The following is a 24,372-nucleotide window of genomic DNA, read 5'->3' as shown; positions in this document are numbered from 1 at the left end:
TTGCAGGCAGACCAAGGGCTACTCGCTAGTATAACATAGATCACGTGTAAGGAGGCCGCCATTGCACAATCTACTTGTGAAGCAACCGCTCTCTCACTTTATTTTAATTTACTGTACTCACAACGTGTTAACATTAAAACAACAATAAAGAAGTAGATCAAATGAATACGTAAAAAGATTTTATTGTTCTTGATAATAAAATTAATTTATTCTCTTAAAAGAATGCACCGAACTTCTGAAAATGTTATCAATTGCAATAAGAAAAAAATGAGATATCAGTAGAGGTTTGAATTTGTAGAATTACTCTTCGAATTCCTTAAAATGTATAATCATCTATAAGTATTTAGTTATGTATAAATTAATATAATTATTAAACCGAAGGATTCCTGAAACTTCTGACCTCGCTATTTCACTCTATTCTTCCAATAATTTTATATTTGTAAATTATCATCGTATCGTCATGGGTTGTTGTGTTGTTGTTTATGCACTGTTTTGTTTGTCCATCATAGAGATTATATATCAAAAACAAGCGAAGAAAATTAAGAGATGATAAAGAAAAATAAAATACAAAATAAAAGGAACGGAACCCTTCGTATATAAATATTTTATTTGTGTATAAGTATTTTGCATAGGTATTGGTCGAAATCAATTTTGCGACTATTTGTAACGTTATACGCCATTTCTTATTTCTCTGAACAGTATTTCCGATAATCCTCATAACACATAAACGAGGAAACATAAAAGCAATGTGCAATACAGAACCAGATTTATTTACAAAACACAAAAAGCACAGACATCGCCGCCTACACTAAGATAATACTATAAGCGTTTAATCCACGTCTGCTCAAAAGCTGGCAACGGCACTAATTAATGTTTGTTATACATTGTATAGCGTGTATGGTATCTATTTTTTGCATTCTATTATGAGACAATGTATAGAGAATTATTTTAAATCTCGTTTATAGTCGCTTACTTCGCACTGGTAGAATCCATACATCGTAGGTCTATGTTCACTGTGAATGAAAAATATTTTCCATGTCAACAACCTTCCTTTTTTCATAGTTGTACCTAAAAGTGTATGTAGTCTGTCTCTTCATAGTGTGTCTCTTCATCTTAAGTGCTATTGATGACATATATTTCTTGAATAATATATCGGTCCTTTACTCTTCGAGATTTTATTATTATCCTTTACTCTTCGATTAATTATCCACGAATCATTCTAAACCTTTTAAAGATATTATTAATGTTCTTAGAAATTCGAAAACAAACCAAGTACTAAATTAATAAGATATGTGTGTGCTTCTATATTTCTCTAAATACATTAAATCTGCCTCCACAATTTACAATCGGCCTTTATGTATATTTAGTCCAAGTATTGATTACAGCGTGTACATTCAACAAATATATTCGCACAAAAGGACCTTTAACCAAATAGAAATAGAATTTCCATCGAAATTTAGATCATATTCTAAACATTTAACATTGAAATTAACCACTAGTATATACATTCTATTCTAGGTGGTGCCAAAAGACAAACTATAGTTCTCGAGCCAAAGTAAATTGAATGAAATCGATATAATTCACACGTCTCACAACTCACACCAAGTTTCACTATAGCACGACTTAACATGCGTGCCACGGGAAAGTCATTTTTTCCATAATTTAATAAAAAGGGTGGCTGGTTATGGCCTTACCATGTGGGAAACGACATAAATATTGCGTAATATGCTCTCATTCTCAGCAGTAGTTTCCGTCAAAGGAGATGGAGCAAATTTAGTCAATTACGACCTCCTTGCTGGTAACTGTTTTGAATCCGTGCTTTTAAAATTTAAGAAAAAAAACGTGACATATTGTTCTATTTATAAAGGGTAACAAATTGAAATCTTTATGTTTCAACAATAAACGTTTAGGCTGCGTTTCCACCAGATATGTGCGAGGATCTGTAGCGAGTAATGTCGTTTTAAAGAACCAATAGTGTCGATTCGTGGATAAGCACTCTTAGAATTGAAATTTAAGCACAACACACAATTTTATAGAAATTATTTGCGGAGAATAACAGTAGATGATTTTGATTTAAATGAATATTATCATTGTATCTAATCGTATCTACTTCTCTCTAGTTCCTATGACAATGTTAGCAACAACATGCAATACTTTAGGGATGGCTTAAAGATCACTAAAACCATAAAATACATTAAAAAGTAATGGAATATTAATAAAAATGATAACGCAACCGCGAACCGTTTCAATACAACATAAACGTTTATCTTTTCGTTCCCAACATAAAATATCAGGCAAATCGGCGCTAGTAAAATACATTTTATAGAAGTCATAATTTCTCATTCAGAGATAACTCTAGCCTACAATATCAATGTTGCCGTCATCTGGTTAAATCTGCTTTTTGACTGAATGACTAGCGCGTTCATTCACTAGGCCGAACGTTGATTTAACAAGCGTCACTAAATGTCCAACTAGTTAGCGGATTGTAACGTAGCCCTTTCAATAGAGCAGATTTAACGCCCAGCACATTGTTGAAAGACTAGTGCGTTCATTGAATGCGACAAAATTTACTTTTACATTCAATAACTTGACGATTTGTCCTTTAGTCGTTCAATTAAATGTCATCATTCAATGAAGGCGCTAGTCATTCAATCAAATAGCAAATTCAACACGATGACTGCGACATCAATACAAGTTTATGTTCGCTGAATCAAAAACAACGGTCGGGATATGTTTGAAATTGTTTGACAGGGGTACAGTGATATTTGTTGACAGCTTTGTCCTCCATGTGCCAAGGAAAAAGCTTTTCGTATACATTTTTGAGATGCTGTTGTTTAAAACGCTGGCTATTGATAAAATTGGGACAGTGGATCGCAAAAATAAACGCTTCCATCTTACTGCTCTACTATAATCTATGCTACTGCTATAAATCTGAAAGTGTGTATTGTTTGTACGCTCCGTTTTCACGTGTAAGCAGGGGGCTGATTTTGATGAATTTTAGCACAGTTAAATATTTCTCTTTATAATTTCCCATTTTTGTCGTAGGTAAGTAACTAAAATTATATTTACGGCTATTAATCCTTTTAATTTTATTTTCTTTGTTGAATACTTGCTATTCTCATTTATCAGACGAAATTTATCGTTATCATACATCTTTAATTTGGTCTACATTACCTGTACAATGTACATGAAGGTAACTCGAAAACTTTACCCATCGTTCTAACTTTTGACAGCATACGGAAGAAAATAACGTTAGAAACCCGAAACAGCTCATTATTTTTAACAAACACAAGACTGCAGTTTAATGAGATCTCATAAAACATTTAACAATGTATAAACAGTAATGTCGGTGCGTAGAGCCGAGGTTGAATTTAATGAGGTATTATAAATTTAGAAATAATTATCATCAGCTGCTTCATGTTGTATTGAACAATGAATAATATGTATTTTAATACAATGAACATTATAACAAAGTCACATTCTTGCTACATATATTTTTTTAAGTTCTTTGTATTTTTACTGTTTCGCACACAGTAGTTTAAATAATACGTATAGTGTATAGCTTAAAATGATGAAAGCTCATATTCTAAATTATATTTTAAAAAACACTTCAACTATCGACTTCCCTTTTAGTAAAACATTTATTGTAATTACAATTTGTACCCAACCGTTCTCTCATTACGGAAAAAGCTTATTCAGAATAAAAATAACAAAAAAAAACATAACACTGAATCACCAGCAACAAGGCATACAGCGTTTACAATCATTTTTATTACAAATTGGTACGTGCGAACGAAATAACTGTAAAATGATAAATTTCCACACCGTCCCGAAGTGTTGAATAAAAATATTTTCATTTTCAATAGTGTGATTTTGGCGACCATTGTTGATTTTTCTCTTCACTGTCTAAAGTTAGCTGAATAAAGGAAAATAGTGGGAAATTGGAAATTCTGATGTGTCAAAACTTATTCAATTTTTAGTTTAAACTTTGCCTGTTTCGAGTCAGCTTTAACTTGGAGATTTTCGACTTATGCTTCATGTTGTGTCTCTAGACAATTCGTCTACTGTATGTTACATTAGAATATTATATAAATTCAAAACATCACGCTACTCTGTAATAAAAGAGAAAGAAGTAATCACATTTTGTATGAAAATTGAGGATAGGTAACTGGTTAATACTATTAATATTGATTAAAAAATAAAAATGCAGTGTCATAACAATGCATATGCAACAAACATCAACACTAATCGGTTACATGTACCTCACTAATCTGGCAATTATTATATCATTATTTGAAAAATTAATATCACGCAATTTCTCATAAAATATAATATTATTTATTTATTTATTTATTTATTTAAGCCGCATTTTATTCTCTTAGCTTTATTTCTATAAATACACAAAATAGCAATTGTATCTCAAACGAATTGTTATCGGCTTCCATTTATGTCATAAACAAAATCAAACCGCGATAAAGCCGATTAAAAATTTACTATTCAATTCCTTTTGCAATTCATAATCCGCTATACGTTGTTTCCATTTTATTAAATACGTAGCTATTCGGTGCTGAATTATTTTTATTCCTATCAGAGGCTTAAAGCTTCAATCAATGGCAACGATGAAATTTGATTTGATAGCAAACACTGATATCTATCGACCAATTTCCACCGTGATTTAATTTTCAAACCGAATGTTGTTTTGCTACTATTTAGATGTTTTGGTTTGTTTTTTAGTTGGACAATAGATACAAGAGCCATGATAACCATACAATATTTCGATAGAAAATTGAACTTCAAGAAAATCTATTAAAGTAGTAATAATAAAAAAACAACTTCGGTACTTACATATTTATACGATAAAATTGTAGGAAACGCTTTCTTCGAAAAAAATAAACAATTTCATATATACTTATTTTACTATGGAACTATATTTATCTTAAAATTCAGACTAAAATTATGTTTGTTACTCAATATTTTTAAACGTGTATCCCGTATTCCCGTATAACCCTGCATTTTTTTATCCGCATTTGATCGGATTAAATTATCCTATCCTACGTACGCGTGTGAACCCTTTACCTAAAAACATTATACCCAAAAATATAACTAATCTGTATCGATACGGATAACCTCAGTTTAGATTACCTTTGGGCAATTTCAATAATCAATTTACAGTATCAATTAACCCTTGCCATAAAGCCGAACCCAGTCTTATTTGGGTCTTAATTTTGGCGCCATATAATTCTATGTTCATTTTATAGGATCTATTCGCTATCAACTGAGGTAATAGTCTATCGACACGGTAATCTCTATGTCCGTTCGTTCATGAAATTGTTAATTAACGTACAGTGCGAGTGAGAACTAAGACGAGCATTATTTGTTTGGTCGGTAGAAATTCATTAGCCCGGCCCGTAAATGGTGATTAGTTGTTGGGTCACCATTTGTTTGGGTTTAATGGGGTTATTATGAAGAAAGTACAGTGTACAAAAATGTAGTTTAGATTCCAATAATCCAGTTAATAATAATTTGCGTGACACTAAGCCGAAATGTAAAGAGATGTTTATTAGAGTTACGAATAAAAATAATCTTGAGTACTCCCAATAACAAGACTGAATATGACTAGTTAGAGGTTCAAGCCGTTCAAGACACAATTAGGGATAACTAAATTATAAGTAAATTTGTAGTAGGTACGTACTGTTAGTTATTAGATACAAAATCTAATGAACCTATTTTTAGAACAATAAACTAAGTGATACTCAGCTTTCAGAAACAATTTTCTAATAATAATCGACGATTCACGATTTATTAATTAGTAACTTGTGTAGCTTTTCAGTTAATTAAAATTTTCTTTAGGAATAACAATTATTTGTCTGCCGTTTCGCGTTGTCACGGCATCACGTTTGAACGTCTGAACCGACTTCGATAATTCTTTTTTTATTATATTCCTCGAAGTACGAGGATGGTTATTATGTAGAGAAAACGTAAATATGTACCACGGGCGAAGCCAGGGCGGGACAGCTAGTTGTTATATAATTAGCAAACTAAGTATATACAAAAGCTGCATAACATATTTAGTATGATTTCGTTTAGCAATTTTAAAATTGACTTAATAAAATTATGTTATAAGTGCCTTGTATACCTCAGCATAATACCATAAATATTTTATCTCAAAGCCAAAATCAGCATAAGAAGAGAAATGCATACAACACATATACGCTACAATACTCTACTCAGTACTACTTAATTTCGTTCCGTGGAGTTGAGCAGCGAATCACAGCGTACATGATTTTAGAGACAATGTGAATTTGCGTCAGAGCGATTTTGGCAAGCCGTTGTTGCAATTTGTTGTGCGACGTGGATGTAGTTTCGAATGATCTAGATGTGGCAGGGTGTGTGAAAGTTGGATTAATGGCTGCCATTCATAAGCGGGCCAAGCACTGGACTTGTCATTAAAAGGAAGAATAAATAGAGAAAGAAAAAAAATTGTGAATGTACAAGAAAATTGGCTACGAGCCTGCAGAAAAATATGCATGTGAATGTATTGGTGCTTACTGCTTGGTTCAGTGCATGAATCACGGCTCGGAGCGACGCCGCTGCCGTTTGGAAACACGAGTGTCAGCTAGTGAGAGGACGGTGACTTATTTTGGCCAAGAATGGATACAGGGGTACAGCGAAGGGCTAGATGCTAGGATTAAGTCTCGTATTCATCAATAAGTTGAATTAACGTTCTGCTGAGTTCCTCTGATCATATTGCTGACAACACTACGTGCATCATTAAGCATGTTGAAAGGTTTTCGAAAACATAAAAAAATAATTGTGGTCATTAATCTTATATGCATTTGCAATTTTCACAAACTATGTCCTTTGTAAATAATATAATTGACTACGAATGACTTACAGATAATAACAATATAGCTCCTGAAAAAAAATCACATAATTACTATGACGACGTTTCTAGTAATGTAACATCAATGTTTTCAATACAAACAGTCGGGTGCTCATTGCTAGGAATTTAGAAATAATAAAAAAATCTTCCGACGTCATTTGTATCTCGCTGCAAATAAACGCTTGCGTATTGCATACATTGATGCGGAATTCTTTTAGAGTATTATTTGTATGTGGCGTTAATCTATTTCATAAAACTGAATAAAAATAATGTATTTTTATAGTAAAACCACTTTTAATACGCGAACGTAACGTGAATATATTTAAAATCAACTGCGCCATGCGTTCACATTTAATAAATGAAATATTTTCAATCAATAAATGCATCAGACACTGAAAAGTATTTGGTATTTTTATTATTATATTCATTTTAATGAAACTGTATTACAGACTCTTTCTGATTTCATTTATAAAATAAATTACGATTTACGTTAGAACGGTAAATCATAGGTTTCTAATTCGAAAATGATGAAAGCTTTTCACACTGTACAATATGCATTTCTATAAGTGAAGTCCCATGTCCCCAAACGGTTGTAGTGGCAGTGTTGTGGTGGCAGATGCATTATACATACATCTGTTTCACTGATCGATTTTCTTTAGAGACAAGTAGGTGATCAGCCTTCTATGTCCCGCCGGGCCGAGACATTTTTTTTTCTTCGTCTCCACCGGGAATCGAACCCAGGACCCCTCGGTTCTACGCTCACGCGTCAACCATTGTACCAAGGAGGCGGTCAAATGCATATCTATAGGTCCTAATAATTATTAATTATATACATAACATACAATCAAATCTATATTTTACACATCAATGAATGCAAACATAACTGTGTTTAAGAGCATCGAATTTATAGCATCTGCAAGCTGTTTCTAAACCAATAATTCAGTGTATTTAGAACTGAGCTATTTATTTGAAACTATTAATAAATAGATACTTGTATATAAGTATACTTATTAGTTACTATGATACAAATTGTTGCCATCATAAAGTTCAGAGTTTGCCCAAGTTTGCTTCTTAGTTTCCGCATAGCTCGAGCTATATCTATAACAAATTTCATCAAATCCGGTTCGAAGTTTCTTGTAGTGCTTGGGACAGATTTATTATTGATTTACTGATCCGTTTTGTTAGTCTCAAGAACTTAAATCAAGGCTTTGACCGGTTTCTAGACTTGCCATGGAGTAAAGAAAATATAATTTAACTGAAAAGAAGGAGTTTCTCAATTCGATTGTAATTTATTTTATATACTCTATTTACCTCGTCTTTCGACGGGATAAACCAATTTTGATGATTCTATTTGATATCTGGTACTTGCCGTGTGATACACCACGAGTACTTAAATCTTAATGTTTGCAAAGCAAAAATGAAAAGTGTTTAACAACACTTAAAACTAGAACAATAAACTATTTAAAGAAATAAACCTCGTTCAAAATTGCAAAATAATATAAGTCGAATCGTCCGCGTCGCCCTAAACAATTCAAACAGTGAAGCACCAACGTCTGCGTAAATACTTACTACGTACGTACTTTTTTAAGGAGGTTGTGAAAAGTAGTCAGTTCTAAAAAATGCGAGGTTGATCAAGAGCAAGACCAAACCATTTAAGCATCGAAGTTTCAACTACAAATAAACTTATTTTTAAAAATAAAATGTGTTCTTATAAGATTTGAACTGGAACCCAGTTTAAAGAAATTTCAGTAATTATTTACCCAGTTCTCTTCAGAAATTCGAAAGCGTAGACAACACTTTTGACTATAGTTCACATGCTTTTAACAGCTGAACCGATTTTCTAATATATATATGTTGGATTTGCCTTCGCTTGCATTGGAATTATTATCTACTAAAACTTTGGAAAACTAAAAAAATAATAGGATATTTTCCATGGTAACATAACATTAAATATTAATGGTACTAAAGGCGCTACGGTGCGTCTACTAGAATCATCAAGATAACATAATTAAGACATCATTACTTATTTCATATTTCCAATAAAACAACATTAAGTAATTTAATATCTTTATTAATAATTCGATTTATTTGTACCTATTTGATCGTGATTGTGTTATTTGATCCTAAATTAATAACTAGAATTAAGATTAAGAATTTTAAAAATAAGTTTTAAAATAGATTCATAAATACTTAGAAAAAGATCACACTGACTAGATTGCCACACCCCTTGTCTGTTTCATCCATACATTTTGACATTATTTTTAACAATATTTTAAAATTGACTATAGTCACATAGACTATAGTCAAACATTATAGATAGCTTTTATATCTTATCAAAAACAATACTCAGTTTGAAAATATTTTCATTTTTTGTTATTGAAGCATCGCTTTTATAATACATATCTACTTTTTGAGCAATGCAAAAACCAATACACAATTTAAAGCAATACAATTTAGACCATTGAACTGGTATTAAATCAATTGATACATATTTTCTGTAAAATGTTTAACAATACATTTACTGGTAACTGAAAGATATGTTAAATAATATCTTTTAATAGGTAGAACCTACTTTAATAAATTTGTGTTCTAAATAATGTCAAAAATGCAATGTAATAAACTTGTTTTTTTAATTTAATTTCGTTAATCACAAACACAAACGGGAACAATTTTCGGGTTTCATTATGTAAATTTTTGAAATTATTAATCAATTAGTATCCTATATATTCAGTCCAAACAAATATATATTCAGTATATACGTTAGTAATAAAAATTAAAATTAGTTTATAGTATATATTATTATAATAAATAGATATACTTAATACATAATGTAAACGATATAATACATAATGCAAGATCGTGACCTGTTGTGTGTATTTAATTTAACTAAATAAATAAATAAATAATATAAAGAAGATAAGATTAGGTATATAATGGAAGAGTTAATTAGTTAGTACAAATAATATATTAGAATTTAATAAACATATATGTTTAAAATATATTTAAATTATGCTTTAACTAAGATTATTATAACCTATCTATACCTAAATATATCAATGAATTTAACTAGACTACATATACTTAATCAAATATGTATTTAAATAACATTCTTTGGTATGTTAGCCGTATATATATACTTATGAGCATTAGTACAATCACAAACAAGCATTAATAATAATTCTCATATCTACAATAGAAAATTCTTGGATATAAAATAAATTAGAGTTTAAACTATCTAATAAAACTAAGACGAATACAATAAATAAGACGTAATAAAATACATTAATTAGCCAATGTAATTAGCTCGCTAATTTCCCGCGTTTTTCCGTTTCTATAAATACATACATTTTATAATTAATATAAAAATATAAACAACAACCACAATTTTATATAACGTATTTATTTATACATTTACGAATAGGTTCGATTTTTTATTTACGAGTTTCGTTACTAGGTGACTTCATTTTGGTGATTGTTCTGGAAATTTCTAGATGTTTCTGTGACAATTATCATAAGTCTGTGTACCCTTTCCTGTCTTCTATAATCTGTATTTGATCTGGACCCGTTCCAGTGACGACTTGCAACACTTTGAACGATTTCGACTGCCGCTGTGGAGTCTCACAAGCTATCTTGTGGTAGTACACCCTGAAAAAACATAATTTTACGTTATTCACTTTTTTTAAAGGAAGAAAAATGAGATTTAATGTTTTAATAGAAGATATTATGTACAATAAAGATTAATAATGTATGTTGTATTTCTTTACGTTTGTATGTTTCTACCGTAAAGCAAGCTTGAATCCCCCATAACAATGATCTAAATAATAGACTTAAAATTAAGAGGGTAAGAGTTATTTCAAATTACTAATCTAAATAAAAGCCAAATTGTTAGTTCTTGATTTGCAATTTATAATTTATTCTTTACTAAAAAACTGTACCTAATACTTGGAACCATCACGTTGGACTTATTTCATATTCGTTTGATTCTCAAAAGCTAGACCTATATTGCTTTAATCGGAATAATATACAAGCACAACAAATAAAAACATGATTTAAGGGTATGTGCACACTCTATCGGATTATTTTTGTGTACATATGAAAAATTACAGTCTAGGTAACAGATTTGGAAAAAAAAAGTATGTCGTTTAACAAATATAATTTCTATCAAAACGAACGATATTATTATAATAGTGGAATCTTCTCAACTATTTATTATTATTTTACACAATAACGCAACTCAACAAAGACAAAAAATGTTTCACGATTATTCACGCGTTTACTTCTTTATGCATGACAAAGCTACAACAATTTATCATTAGAAAAATTATAGAGTCATCTATAAGAGTTAATTTATTTATATTTGGTTAAACTCAGCGAAAAAAATAACAATATTAAAATTAAAAATAAAATGAATCTCCAACGCTCAAACGAGTTTTAATATGAAATATTTCATTTAAATGAATAGTTATCGAGTAAATCACACTCAAATTAGTGGCTAATTAAATTTTCAAGCGGAAATGATTCGATTAGTGGTCAAACGAAACTAGAGCACGTTCTCAAAGCGGATAGATGCTAAATATACAAGCGTTCTGACTCATTGCAAGAAGAAGCAGTGTGCAATAAAATTGTTTACTTTGGACAGTGCAAACGACGCCTCTAATACCGGCCACCGAAGCTGAAAATGATAATATATCGTGTAAATTACAATAAGGCTATAATATGTCGGGAGCTGGAAACACCCCTTTGTATACAGCTGTTGAAAATTTGTTTGTCTTGACGCTCCTTCATTTGGATTATGCAACCACTAACATAAAAATAAAATATAAATAAATAGGATTAAGAATATCCGTCACAAGAGTAGGGATTTTTGCAATAATGAAAAATAGATGTTAGCCGATTCTCTGATCTACCCAATAGGCACACAAAATTTTATGAGAATCGGTTCAGTCGTTTCGGAGCGGTATGATAGTAACTAACATGTGACACGAGAATTTATATATAGAGAGAAGAAGATGAAACAATACCTACCTTTTGTTTGCGCCACCATTACCATCTTCCACTTGTATGGGTATTATTCGAGTTTTTGGTTGACTGTCTTGATTCTGGAAAGTTCTATTCAGTGTTGGAAGCTCTCGGTCCGTAGATCCTTCGTCCGTTCTCACCAATTGCGGTGAAAGCACTCTCATGATACGTTGGGTTGGCTGCGAATACGGCGCCTGTGATTGTGATTGGTTCTGATCAGGATTCTGTTTCATATCGATTATAATTCGTAAATGTGGATGGTGATTCCCTTGCTGCTTCTGATTACGAGTCTCTGTGCCCGATACTTCCATCTGAATTGGAATTATCCTACTCGAAGGCTGCTGTTGATATTGTTGGTTGTTGTCTCGCGGTAGACTCTTTCGATTCTCTGATGGTCGCGTTGACCAGTTCGGCTGTGCTGATTGTTGGTATTTAGGCGGACTGATCACGTCACGTGCACCTCTCTGCATTTCATTACTCTTTCGGACCCACTCAGGTTCCTGGCTGGTGTCCCTTGGAGGCGTTTCCAATTCTCTCTGGCCTGCCTTTGAACCGTCCAGAGGTCTCTGACACCATATTGGAGGAGGTGTTTTAGTCTTTTCCTTTTGCGTTTTTACCCACGGCGGTATCGATTTTGGACAATCTGGGCAATAATATACGGGTTCCTGATTAACATATACGACTTCCTTTTGTGATGGGCTGTTGTTATATTGAGGTTGGGGTGCTTGTTTCCTTGGCGTAACAGGAATAGATATTGAGGACTGATATCTTGTCTCTGGGGGAGAGTTAGGTGCGGATCTTTCTGTTTCCTGTGATCTCCATGGAGCCGAGTGATTGTCTGTCTGGACTTTATTTCTATTTGAATCTTCATGAACCCACGGTGGATTGTATTGTGGTTGTGGGCTGCTTTTTTGTACATTTACATTTTCTCGTTTCCATGGAGGGCTTGCATTATTCTCAAGTTGTTTATTAATTGCATCATTACCTCTCCATTGCGGTGTGTATGACTGAGGCTGATTTATATTTTGTTCATTATTCAATGGTTGTTGATTTTCACGGGGATATCTGTTCAGTGTATTAGTACGCCAAGGTGCAGTGTTTGCCGATTCAACGTTTGAATTAAAGTTTTGCTGCGGAACCTCTCTGACATTATTCATAGCAGGATTTCCATAGTTATTTTGGACATTATTTGTAATGTTTTCTTGATTTCTTTGCCCGGCTCTAGGTAATGTATGGAAAACGTTGTTTGGTGGAACTTGATTGTATACAGGTGAATTTTGTTGAACATTTGGTGAAAATGGTCCACGATTTGTTTGAGGTGATTGTGGGCTAGTTTTAACGGGCGAATCCCTTCTTTCCGGTTGCCGCCAATGATTATTTGGTGTTGGAGAGTAAGGTGCAGAATTATTGAATGGTGATTGATTTGCAAATGGCTGTGGACTCTTGTTGAATTGTGAGTCTTGTCGCTGTAGAATTTCTCTCATCGGAGGTGAGCCATTCATGTTTGGAGACATCGTTTTCTGGTTACCATATTGAGCTTCAGGTCTGTGAAGCGGGCTGTCAGGTGACGAATGTTGATTTCCGTATGTGTTCTGCCGTTGATAATTAGATTGTGGTGATCCATAATTCTGGGGAACATTATGTTGCGGCAGTTTGACGGTCAGAGGGCTTGGCACCTTTTCAATAAATTTAGGTACAGGTCCTATACGCTGTAGCTCAGCTTTTTCTGCCTCCCAATGATACGGACTGTTTGTCTTTCTGAGCATGCCAATAGGATTTTCTGGTATAACTATTTCTGGTCTTTCACCCATTGCGATTGGTTTTGGGGCTTTAGCGTTAGGTGCTTCAATTACAAGAGGTGGTGGTGGTGGAGGAGCCGGTATTTTCATAGGAGGCGGTGGGGGTGGCGCTGGTCCTCCTTGGGGACTATAATTTCCATTTCCTTGTGGATACGATTGCTCATGATCTTCCAAAGATCGTTGCCGGGCTAACCTTCTAGCCATACTTGGTGTCTTTATTTGTGATAAATCCAAGCCACCTGGAGTGTATGTGAAAGGTTTCTTGTCCTTTGTCATCATAGCGTTTTGAATACATGCTGGAGGTTCGGGGTTGCTAAATTGCTGAAATTAAAAAAAATACATTTCTATTACTGGTTTCGAATTCAGTACTTCACTAAACTATAAACAACATATTAATTCCTTATGAAATGTTTCTTTTAGTAGTGTTTATTTCTTTAAAATGTTTTCAATTTAAGTTTCTTTGACGTAAACGTATTCATATTTCTAACTTCCTATGAATGCAAATACTTGACATGCTAAATGAACATTGTCTATCTTAGAAGATATAATGAATTCTAATAAATACTTACATTTGCTTGTGTTTTGCCGTAGTTTGGGATTCTGCCGATGTGACCAACGACAGGCGTGGGCCCGTATCTGGAAAACAGCCAAATATCATGTTATTTTTACACCATACAACTGCTGGACACCGTCAGGAGGGCATTGTTGACCTATTCCAATTTAGGGCCAGTATTGTTAGAACACATTCCAAATAAAATTGTGTAATACTGTGTGGAAACAGATCTTTGTGTAACTTAATTATATATTTTGAAACATATTATCATACAGGAACAAAATTATTAGCATTATTTTTTTATTAATTTAGACTAATTAAGACGACACTGTATTTAACAAGTACAAAAAAGCTTATTGAAGTTTGTTTAATCAACTAAGTACCTAAAATGAAAGATAAAAAATTACCCGTTTTCAGCCATTTCGAAGAGATCTCGTCAAGCGTTCTGCGATCCGCGAACACCAACTGTAAGTGAGATCACCATCGACATTAGGATAATAAACATACGCTTCGGGAATCATACCACCTGCTCAAGGTCAGCACGCTCTTGGAATTGAGAATTTCATATTTCTACTTCGCTTGGAAAACATTAATATTTTGTGTTTATTGTTATTTGAAATAGCAGTCTCTTACTCGTGGTAGAGAAAGATATCACATGAATCTTACTAATGCATTTGTCAAATAAATAAATATTAATCTTAAATTTAAGGTAATTCGTTATTTTGCCGTAGATAGAATTCTCTCAACATTTAATAGAACGATGCGAAAGTTATGCAGATTTTTCGACAAGATTCAAATTATACAAAAGATCTTAATCATCATTCATAAAATTTCTCTTACAAGTTAAATATAAAATCCGAACGGAACAATCTTCAAGAAAAAGAATCTACTAATTTTTAAATGCATTTTAACATGCTGCTTCGTTTCTTCTTTTAATTCAATCTCAGCTTGTTTATTATTTCAGTTTTAATCAGTTCATTAATTTAATCATCACACGTCAAGAAAATTTTATAATTTACAATTTTTTGTTAATATTGATGTCTAGTTTTAATAAATCTTAGTACGAATATATAGTATTGCAGTGTAAGTTGAGAGAAAAAAGAAAAATTCAAGGTCGCGTCGTGGCAATACCGTCACGTCATGGAGTACGATGATTTTGGTATCTTTGAATCTTGTCAAAGAAGTTTCACTTCTGAAACGTGTGCTCGGCACACACGTTCTTTTTTGTTTTATTATGTATTATTTTAATTAAAATCAGTATAAAAATATTTCCATATTAACCATAATTAAAAAGTAACATGTATAGCAAATAGTCGAATAGTTAACCATTGATACCGCTGATGGTATGCGATGGCAGAATTTTGGCACTCTATAAATATAGCCAATGGCGGCTAGCCAAGCTAAAATTATACCAACTACGCCTTCCTATAACAAAACGCGAGCGATAAATTTCCTTTTCTTTCAAATAGTGAGCTCGTTTATTTACGAAATAAGAAGTATTACTGAATTTGCTGATTGATGCTTATTTAAGCTAACGTCTAGTCGGTTTACATAACAAGAAGTCCTTCAGCTAACCTTACAGCCTTACAGCTAAGGATGTATATGATTGTAATGTTATGTTTCGTCATAATTGATGTTTTAATGTGTTTACGTATGTAGGTATATTTACAGACTAGTTATTTCATTAAAAGCTTACACAAGTACATCTACATACAATTTTTTCCATAATAAAACTAATCAATGATAAATACATATTTAAAGTGAAGAAATGTCTTTTTTTATTGAATATGTACCTAAATATCGTTATAATAACACCTTTAATATAAATATAAAATTGGTTAATATGTACCTAAAATTAAATATTGAACAATAATGCATTCACTGCAAATTATGGTTGTCCTAACTCCTAACATAAATAAGCACGGTAGAGATAATAAAATTTAAGTGTTATTAATAGATATAGATATTGCAAACCTATAAATTCGTTCATTTGCAGACATCTATTAAATATTCCTTTTAACCTTTAACTTATTGAAACTTATGAAACAAGTCGACATAGACTGACGATAAAATACAGAAATAATAAATATAAAGACATTTTGTAGAGCAAATAAATTTTATTTCAATTTTTAATAAGATTGGGTAATAAAAATACTAAATAATTTGGAAAATCCAAAAGTGCACGCCTCATAATTTTTTTTTAATAAATATTTATTAATTATTATTTTTGTTTATTTAATAACAATTAAACCACATCGAATCAGACCCTGAAAAATGAAAGGGTTCTATTCCTGAGCATACTAAAGCGTAAGAGAAAAAAAAGACTCGATTAGTAAAGTATTTCGGTCGCTATCGTGTTAACAAGAAAAAGGATCCGCACATACAGACGTCCAAGACAGAACCTTTTAAACTGTTTTTTAACTAGTTTAAATAACAAAAATGACATCAAAAATATCATGAACGTTAAAAATAGTGTTTTTTCTTAATATGTGTGTGTATGTATTATCTTACAAGTGCAATGTATGATACATAAAGACATTTTAAGTTTGAAAAATCAGATGTTTTGCGCGAAGTGACAGTAGTACCCACCTCAACGCTTCGCTTATGAGGCGTGCAATAATCGATGCTTTATAGTTTAAAAGATCCACATGAAAGATACTTTTATATCCGTAGTTACCTAAAAATTACTTGACATTTAGACAATTTGCTGTTAACTTACAAACAATCTAAAGAAACCATCTAGATATTATGAGTAATCACATAGCGAGTTGTCTTGTATTGAATTGAAACTTCTTTATCGGGGTTGGAAAAAAATTAAGTGTAACTAACATTTTTTCGTTACGCGTGACATTTTTCCGTTACGCGCCATCTTTTTAATATCCCTACCACGCCACCACCACCTAGTAAATTATTTTTTGAAAAATAAGGTCATAAAGAAGTTTCACTTCTTACGTGTGTACACTAGTACACGCACACATTTTTTTAATTAAAACGCATTCTTACATTTTAAAACACTTAAACTATTCCTAGCTTAAAGAAGATGTGGGCAGTAGTCTAAACAATAATCTTCAATGCATCAAACATATTCCTAATGTATGTAGCTAATGACGCATACAGCTATGTGTGAACATGCACCAACGCCTACCCACATTAGGCTCTATTAATTATTATTAGCTGGCTAGGACATGGTTTTAATTAATGATTATTATATTATAGTATGCTGGTCATCGTCTGTGACCGACACTGTGAAGCTTAAATCTATTACTAGCTGTGCCCCGCGGTTTTATCCGCATTGCTTCTCTTATTGGTCTTAGCGTGATGATATAATATAGCCTTCCACGATAAATGGGTTATCTAACTCTGAAAGAATTTTTCATATCGGACCCGTAGTTCCTGAGATAAGCGCACAAACTCTTCAGCTTTATAATATTAGTTTAGATGTACCATACTGGTATTTATGGCCATTAATATCTAGATGTACTTAATCACAAAAAAGGCCTATCGAAATAAAAATAGTGACAACTTCATATATTGATTTGCATGTTCATTTCATATACGATTCCAGGAAAAGCTACTTTTTCTAAGGATATTGACAATACAAAAGCTCTTACTTATAAGAACAAATGTTTCGTTTTGATAAGAATAAGAAATAGTTACGTTATTTTAAGGACCTTAAAAAATATTTAAACATTACATGGTAAAAGTTCATATGCACACATGTCACAGCCCTTATTTATTTTATTTATGAAGTATTATTACATACCCATAAAACTATTACGATAACATTTACATACATCATGATCCAAATACTGACATGTTACGTTATTTACCAATACGTTATTTTGGAGCAAGGACGAGAAACTGGGTCTCTATATGCACCAGGTGTGCCACTTAAATTTAATAGCTTCAAATTAAGCCAATACCTGAATTAGTCATATACAATCTTGAAATGTAAATAGAATCTTGGCTCGAAAGTCGGAACTCAAAGCTCGTCTAGATGTTTAGTTTTGTTTAAAAAAAATTAGGGATTTGTATTGCAAAACTTAGGATAATATATAACAGGTATAAGAGTTCCAGTGTGTATTTAATATATTGATTAAAAAATAATTTGTTACAAGTGCAATATTAATCCGTCAGTCCTCGGATCACAGACACAATAGAAAATCTATTGTGTCTCAGCCCGATCGGGCCGCTCGGTGGTCAATGGGTTAAATATGTATATCTATGTTTATTGTAGGTACCTATATGTGTTTTGCAATGAATACGATAATTATTAGACAATGTCTTGTATTATTGTTTATTGTTAGATACATAGACAAACAATAATATTCTTTTAACTTTGCCTGTTTACTTGTGTTGTTTGTCATGTGTTTAAAAAAATTTATGATGTTAAATTTATTAAATAAATTTTTTAAATTCGGTAATGTAATGTGCTTTTAAGAATTTAAATTGTTTAATGGAAACAGTAAACCTGAATACACTTCAATTTCTAACTATCTTACACAACATGACACTCAATTACTAACCTACCACAAATTCTATAGTAGTCAGTACAACTTCAGAGGAACCTTTTATTATTAATGGAAAGACATCTACGTTGAACACGTTTTGAAAATCTGTGGCTTCGCCTCATCGACAGGCATATATTATGAGAACCACCATAAAACACTACTTATTTTTCTCAAAACACACCTCTCAAGGAAAGCGTTCCAAGTTCACAAGCCAATTCCATAATTATAAATAATGCAGCCAACGTAATAAATCTTATTTTGTTCCAGGTGTTCCAAAATGGAGTGACTAATCGGTACCTGAGCCAACAAACCAACCTATTGCGCATAACTTGTTGCAAATCATTTGTTCAACAAACATTTCCGTCCCTCAGATTAGAGTACCTACATAGTTGTAAAAATAAAATAAACTAAGAAAAAACACGCTAATAAGATAAACTCATGAAATAATTGCATTGTTACCAATCCCTGATAAGTGTACAAAGTTGGAATTGAATCCGTCCGTTTAAAGTTTGTCAAAATCGAGTCTAACGGAGTCGCTAACGCTAAGTTTTAAAAATGTATATTCATTAACACTTAAACAAGTTTACATGAAAAAAAGTTTTGAACCTGAGAGTTTGTGTTTTAATCAGAGTGTATATTTTCGGGTGAAAGCTTTCATCTCTAATAGAAACAAAAGCTCTTTGAACTCTATCGAATGTTCATGAATCATAATGCGAGGTATTTTTTTAGTGTTTGAACCTATGGTTTGAACTCTAGCCTAGTCTGGTGATTTTGGATCCAGAAACTGAAAGATATTTACGCGAAGATATTTAAATTCTCCTCTACCATCCAATATAATATATATTTATGAAAGCTCTACAAGACTTTTACGAAATATTTTAAATTATAATTTTGGTTAAAAGCGTCATAAAAATTATATAAAATAAATGTAATCCAGCATGTTTACTGTGTTGCATCCGCCGTGAATCTAAATCTGAGCTTTGAGTCAGTGACGTTACTCACAAGCCGCGATAAGCTTTCGCGTAATCCGCTATAAGCATGCCTTTGTAATGCTAATGTTATGAGCTAAAAGAAATAGAATTAAAATAAACGATTTTTTACCGTTATGGTAAGGTCGAAATTATTCTCAAAACCATCTTAAGAGTGACGTAGATATTGCAATAAAAATTTATTTATATGAATGCTTTGGGTATTTTAATTTAATTTATTAAACTAAATAAAAGTGAAATAATTATTTAATTTATGGAAATAAATAAATATTCTCATAAGTTAACGAATGATTATGCCAATTTTAAGATTGAATCAAAAAAATTATCGCTACAAAATGTTTAAATAAAGAACATTACCTACTTTCAAAAAAGTCCTGGCATGAAAAGAAAATAAATCACAGATAACAAATACACGACACTTACCTAAATAAAAAAATGTCCTAGTAACACTAAACACAGGGTTTGAATTCGGGGTCGTGTGTACAGTGTACACGGTTGCTAGTTCGTTCGTTCGTAGCGCTGCCGGGCGCCCGGTCAGTCGCGAATTGTACTCTGTGCTCGGCCCAGCGCGGGAATAGGGATGGGACGGGACTGTGATGTCGACTTATCGATGTTTACGATAATTTTATCATGATTTTGTTAAGCTGAGATTTTTGAGAATGGTAATGAATGCATTGTTACAAAATGAGGAGCATAAGCTGATAAATAGCAAGGTGGAGTTATTGAATTATCTGTATGTAATTTATTATTGACAATTTCAGGATATAGAGTGGTAGAATATAGTATAGATAGCAATAAGAGCCATATAGGCTATAAGATATATATGCAACTTTCCATTGAAATCTAATTTTCGTTTCACAAGCGGTGCAAATTGTTTTCAAATTAGTTTATTTTATGTGTTTAGTATCTCTACATTCGTCCTTTATTTATGTATACCTACAGTAATGCATCTTAATTATTCGGTTTTTATCTTCAACTGATTTTTCAGAAAATCAATCTAGGTGGAAAATATCAATTCATCCTTATTGGAAAATTAATACCAAGCTATATAATAAAAATTGTCTTTATCGATAAACATGAAAACTCTACACACCACTTCGTTAAAAATACATATACTATTTTACATATCTATTTCCCACAGGTGCATCACTATACTCTTCAGCCTTCAGGTAAACAATTCTAAATAAAACGTGAATGTCTGCACGCGTGCAAACAATATGTCAGACGCATATATTTTTTATAGAAAATACATTTTATAATGTGCGCAATGCATTTCTATGTCAGGTGCAGGTGTACCTATAGAAAAAATGTTTATACCTACCTACCCTATATGATATTATTTATTTATTTATTTATTTATTTATTTAAGGTCAGCCAACAGTTATTACATCAGTACAAGCATACAAAAAAAAGATTACAAAATAACTTACATAAATGTAATAACTACTTAAAGGCTAACACCACATGCGAAATAAAACGGTTTACGGTTACATATTATGACAATAACTACAACGATTAATTTGAAAAAAATAAGTTAAAAAGAAAACAGTGATAGTTAGTATCTTACATTTAAATATTTTTTTTATGTTGAGAACTATAATTAACTTATAAATCTAAATTGCCTAAACATTTAAAATTTATATAATAGTAAACACACAAAACTTGACCGGGACAATGATGTTAATCATGAGACAAATGAAGCAACAACATTATTTTTAAATTTTGGAAGACTGTCTGAGAATATGTCTATGTCTATTGCACGATCTTTTGACAATTTGTTATACTGTTTTAAGAGCCTATTTATTGTGGCATTCTGACCCAGGTTGGTTTTAGATATTTTGGTCGAAAAAGGGGCGTATTTATCTACACGGGGCAACCTCGAAGGTGCGTTAATATTTATTCTCTCAATAAGAAACGGGCAGTCCAACAAACCATTAACTAATTTGTACAAAAAGCTCATGTCCAATAACTGTCTCCTGTCCGATAAACGATGGAGATTAAAGTGTTTTAATTGATTTTCATACGTCGGTAACAATTTTGCTTTATTGCATTGATACGTTAGGTGCCACAGGAAACGTTTTTGGATTTTCTCTAGACGCTTAATATGTACCTCGTAGTGCGGTGACCAGACTTGAGAGCAATATTCAAGACCGGGTCGAACTAGAGCCGAAAAAAGTTTGATCTTAGTTTGTGGTTTCCTGAATTCTTTTGTGTTTCTGATTACAAAGCCTAGCATTTGAAAGGCTTTATTTGCAACAGTGTCGATATGGGTGTTAAATTTAATTTTATTATCAAAAACAACTCCGAGATCTTTAATAGTGGTTACTTCTTCCAATATCTTATTATTTATCGTGTATGTCTGTGTGTTACTGAGTGTACTTCGCGAAAAACGTATATACTTACACTTATCTGTGTTCAGAGCTAAACCGTTTGTCAAACACCAGTCCACCAAGCGATTTAAGTCAGCTTGTAAATAAAGAGCATCGTCTTTATTATTTATTTGTTTTGCAAGTTTGAGGTCATCAGCGTATAGAAAACATTTACTGTATTTAAAAAGTGGTACGACATCGTTTATAAAAATATTAAACAGGATTGGGCCCAAAACCGATCCCTGGGGAACGCCTGATAGGTTTGAAAAAGGTTGAGACGAATATCCGCCAACAACCACCCTCGAAATCCGACCGTTTAAGTACGAGGAAAACCAATTCAGCAAGTTTCCTGTGATACCAAAAGAAGAAAGTTTGTGAATTAGAGCCTTGTGGTCTACGGTATCAAAAGCTTTGCTTATATCAGTATATATGGTGTCAACTGGGATATTAGCGTCTACTGAATCCGTCAAAAAGGTCGCAAACGAGGTGAGGTTCGTTGTTGTGGATCGAGCTTTGTGGAAACCAAACTGTTGGTGTGAAATCAATTGTTTTATGTGCCACGTTATTTTTGGTCTTATCAAAATCTCGAACAATTTGCCAAAGACAGGTAGTATAGAAACTGGCCTATAGTCCGTCACAGATGTTGAGTTACCACATTTGGGAATGGGAACAACCCTAGACTCTTTCCATGCACTAGGAAAGATACCAGAAGCTATTGATTTATTGAATATAATTGAGAGGGGTAAGGAAAGGGCGACATGACATTCAACTGCAAATAAAGAAGGTAAACCATCGGACCCGGCTCCTTTATTACGGTCTAACTTTTTTAGGCCAATACGTACGTCACTTTCCGAAAAAGACAATTCAGCTAGAATATTGACTAATGAAGAACATTGTAAATTGGAATCATGATAGTGTAACGAAGTGGTAGAAGGCGATTTATAGACAGATGCGAAAAAGGATGCAAAGAGATTGGAGATGTCAGAACCATTAGAGGCCTGCCTGTCACCTAGATACATTGAAGAAGGATAGGTACTTTTATTCTGGCGCTTGTTTTTCATATGTGTCCAAAATAATTTTGGATTTTTTGATAAGGAATCCTCAATGTGCTTTATATAGTTCTTATAACAAGATTCAATTAATGATGCACAACGCTTTTTCAGTAGCAAAAAAGAAAGCTCATCCAAAGGATTTCTGTACTTAATAAATCTTTTTCGTATTTTATATTTTTCATTAAGCAATTTTATAAGTTCTCTGCTATACCAACAGGGATATTTTTTATGGTTGGTCTTACTTAAAGGTACGTGTTTCGCGATGGCACTTCTTATTATTTTATAAAACATGTTTACCATATCGTTTACGTTCGTTAGATCTGCGAATTCATTAGTCCAAGATATAGAGTTGAGTTCGCATATAATTTTATCGAAATCTGCTTTGTGGAAGTTATATTTATCACCAGGAGTTTGGGATGGAAGACTTGGACTACTGTAACAAGACAAAACAAACTCCAGGGGGGGATGGTATTGGTCAATATTGCTGCTAAGCACATACTTGCTTTCCTGCATATACTCAACGGTCTCTGTCGATAGAATTAAGTCCAGAATTTTACCTTGGTGATTCAATACTGTATTATATTGTTTTAAATTATTTAAAGCGGCAAAATCGATTAATGTCTGCCCTAGTGGACCAGGTAGAGAACAATACTGAGATGTGATGTTTTTATCATTAGGCCATAGTACCGAACTTAGATTAAAATCACCCATTATTAGTGTATTGTCGCGAGATTCTAAAATACGATTAGTGTTGTCAATAAAATGCTCAAGGATATGTTTTTGAACGGGGGGAGGTATATACACAGCTATACAAATCAAGTTCAACCCATAGATCTTCGCAACCGCTCTCAAGCTGAGTTAATCTACGAGACTGGAAGCGCTTAGATATGGCAATCAGAACGCCACCACCTGATTTATTTTTGTGATATAAACTAGTTTCTCGGTCACGTCTATATGTCACATAGCGATCGTCAAATAATTCCGAGTCAAGTATTGTGTGGTTTAGCCAAGTTTCACATAGTACAATAACATCATAATCACAGCATAAAACGTTTCTATACAAATCTAATGTTTTAGTGCGCAAACCTCTAACGTTTTGAAAGTATACATTTAGGGACGAGAATTTAAACAGAATAAACAATAATAAACAAATGATTAATTTAAAGAAGAATAAATAACCAGTTACAATACATACAA

The 24,372-nt window shown here is 32.5% G+C and overlaps 1 protein-coding gene across 2 annotated transcripts; it reads right to left on the bottom strand.

Moving 5' to 3' along the window:
* Positions 1–10,185: 10,185 nt before the first annotated feature.
* Positions 10,186–20,231, bottom strand: LOC149899570 (uncharacterized). 2 transcript variants are annotated; one of them, XM_090113755.1, is made up of 6 exons: positions 20,178–20,230; positions 14,662–14,719; positions 14,271–14,337; positions 11,909–14,022; positions 11,514–11,555; positions 10,437–10,528 (listed from the first exon to the last, which is right to left on the bottom strand). In XM_090113755.1, the coding sequence occupies exons 2-5, from the start codon at positions 14,673–14,675 to the stop codon at positions 11,537–11,539; spliced, it is 2,214 nt and encodes a 737-aa protein (XP_089969881.1). In that variant the 5' UTR covers positions 14,676–14,719; positions 20,178–20,230; the 3' UTR covers positions 10,437–10,528; positions 11,514–11,536. The 2 variants fall into 2 exon arrangements, with proteins under 2 accessions (XP_089969880.1, XP_089969881.1); XM_090113754.1 differs by lacking the exon at positions 11,514–11,555 and having other exon boundaries at positions 10,186–10,528; positions 20,178–20,231.
* Positions 20,232–24,372: the final 4,141 nt, after the last annotated feature.

The sequence above is a fragment of the Colias eurytheme genome, chromosome 20 (genome assembly GCF_061535395.1).
Source record: "Colias eurytheme isolate Ceu_HAF_F1 chromosome 20, ilColEury1 Martin Lab GWU primary, whole genome shotgun sequence".
NCBI lineage: Eukaryota > Metazoa > Arthropoda > Insecta > Lepidoptera > Pieridae > Colias > Colias eurytheme.
This window is presented reverse-complemented; position numbering and strand designations above follow the sequence as displayed.

Coding starts and splice junctions, on each gene's coding strand:
- LOC149899570 (XM_090113754.1), bottom strand. Junction 14,023..14,270: donor ACGGCAAAACACAAGCAAAT/GTAAGTATTTAT, acceptor TTTTAATTTCAG/CAATTTAGCAACCCCGAACC. Junction 10,529..11,908: donor AATGGTGGCGCAAACAAAAG/GTAGGTATTGTT, acceptor ATGTTTTTTCAG/GGTGTACTACCACAAGATAG.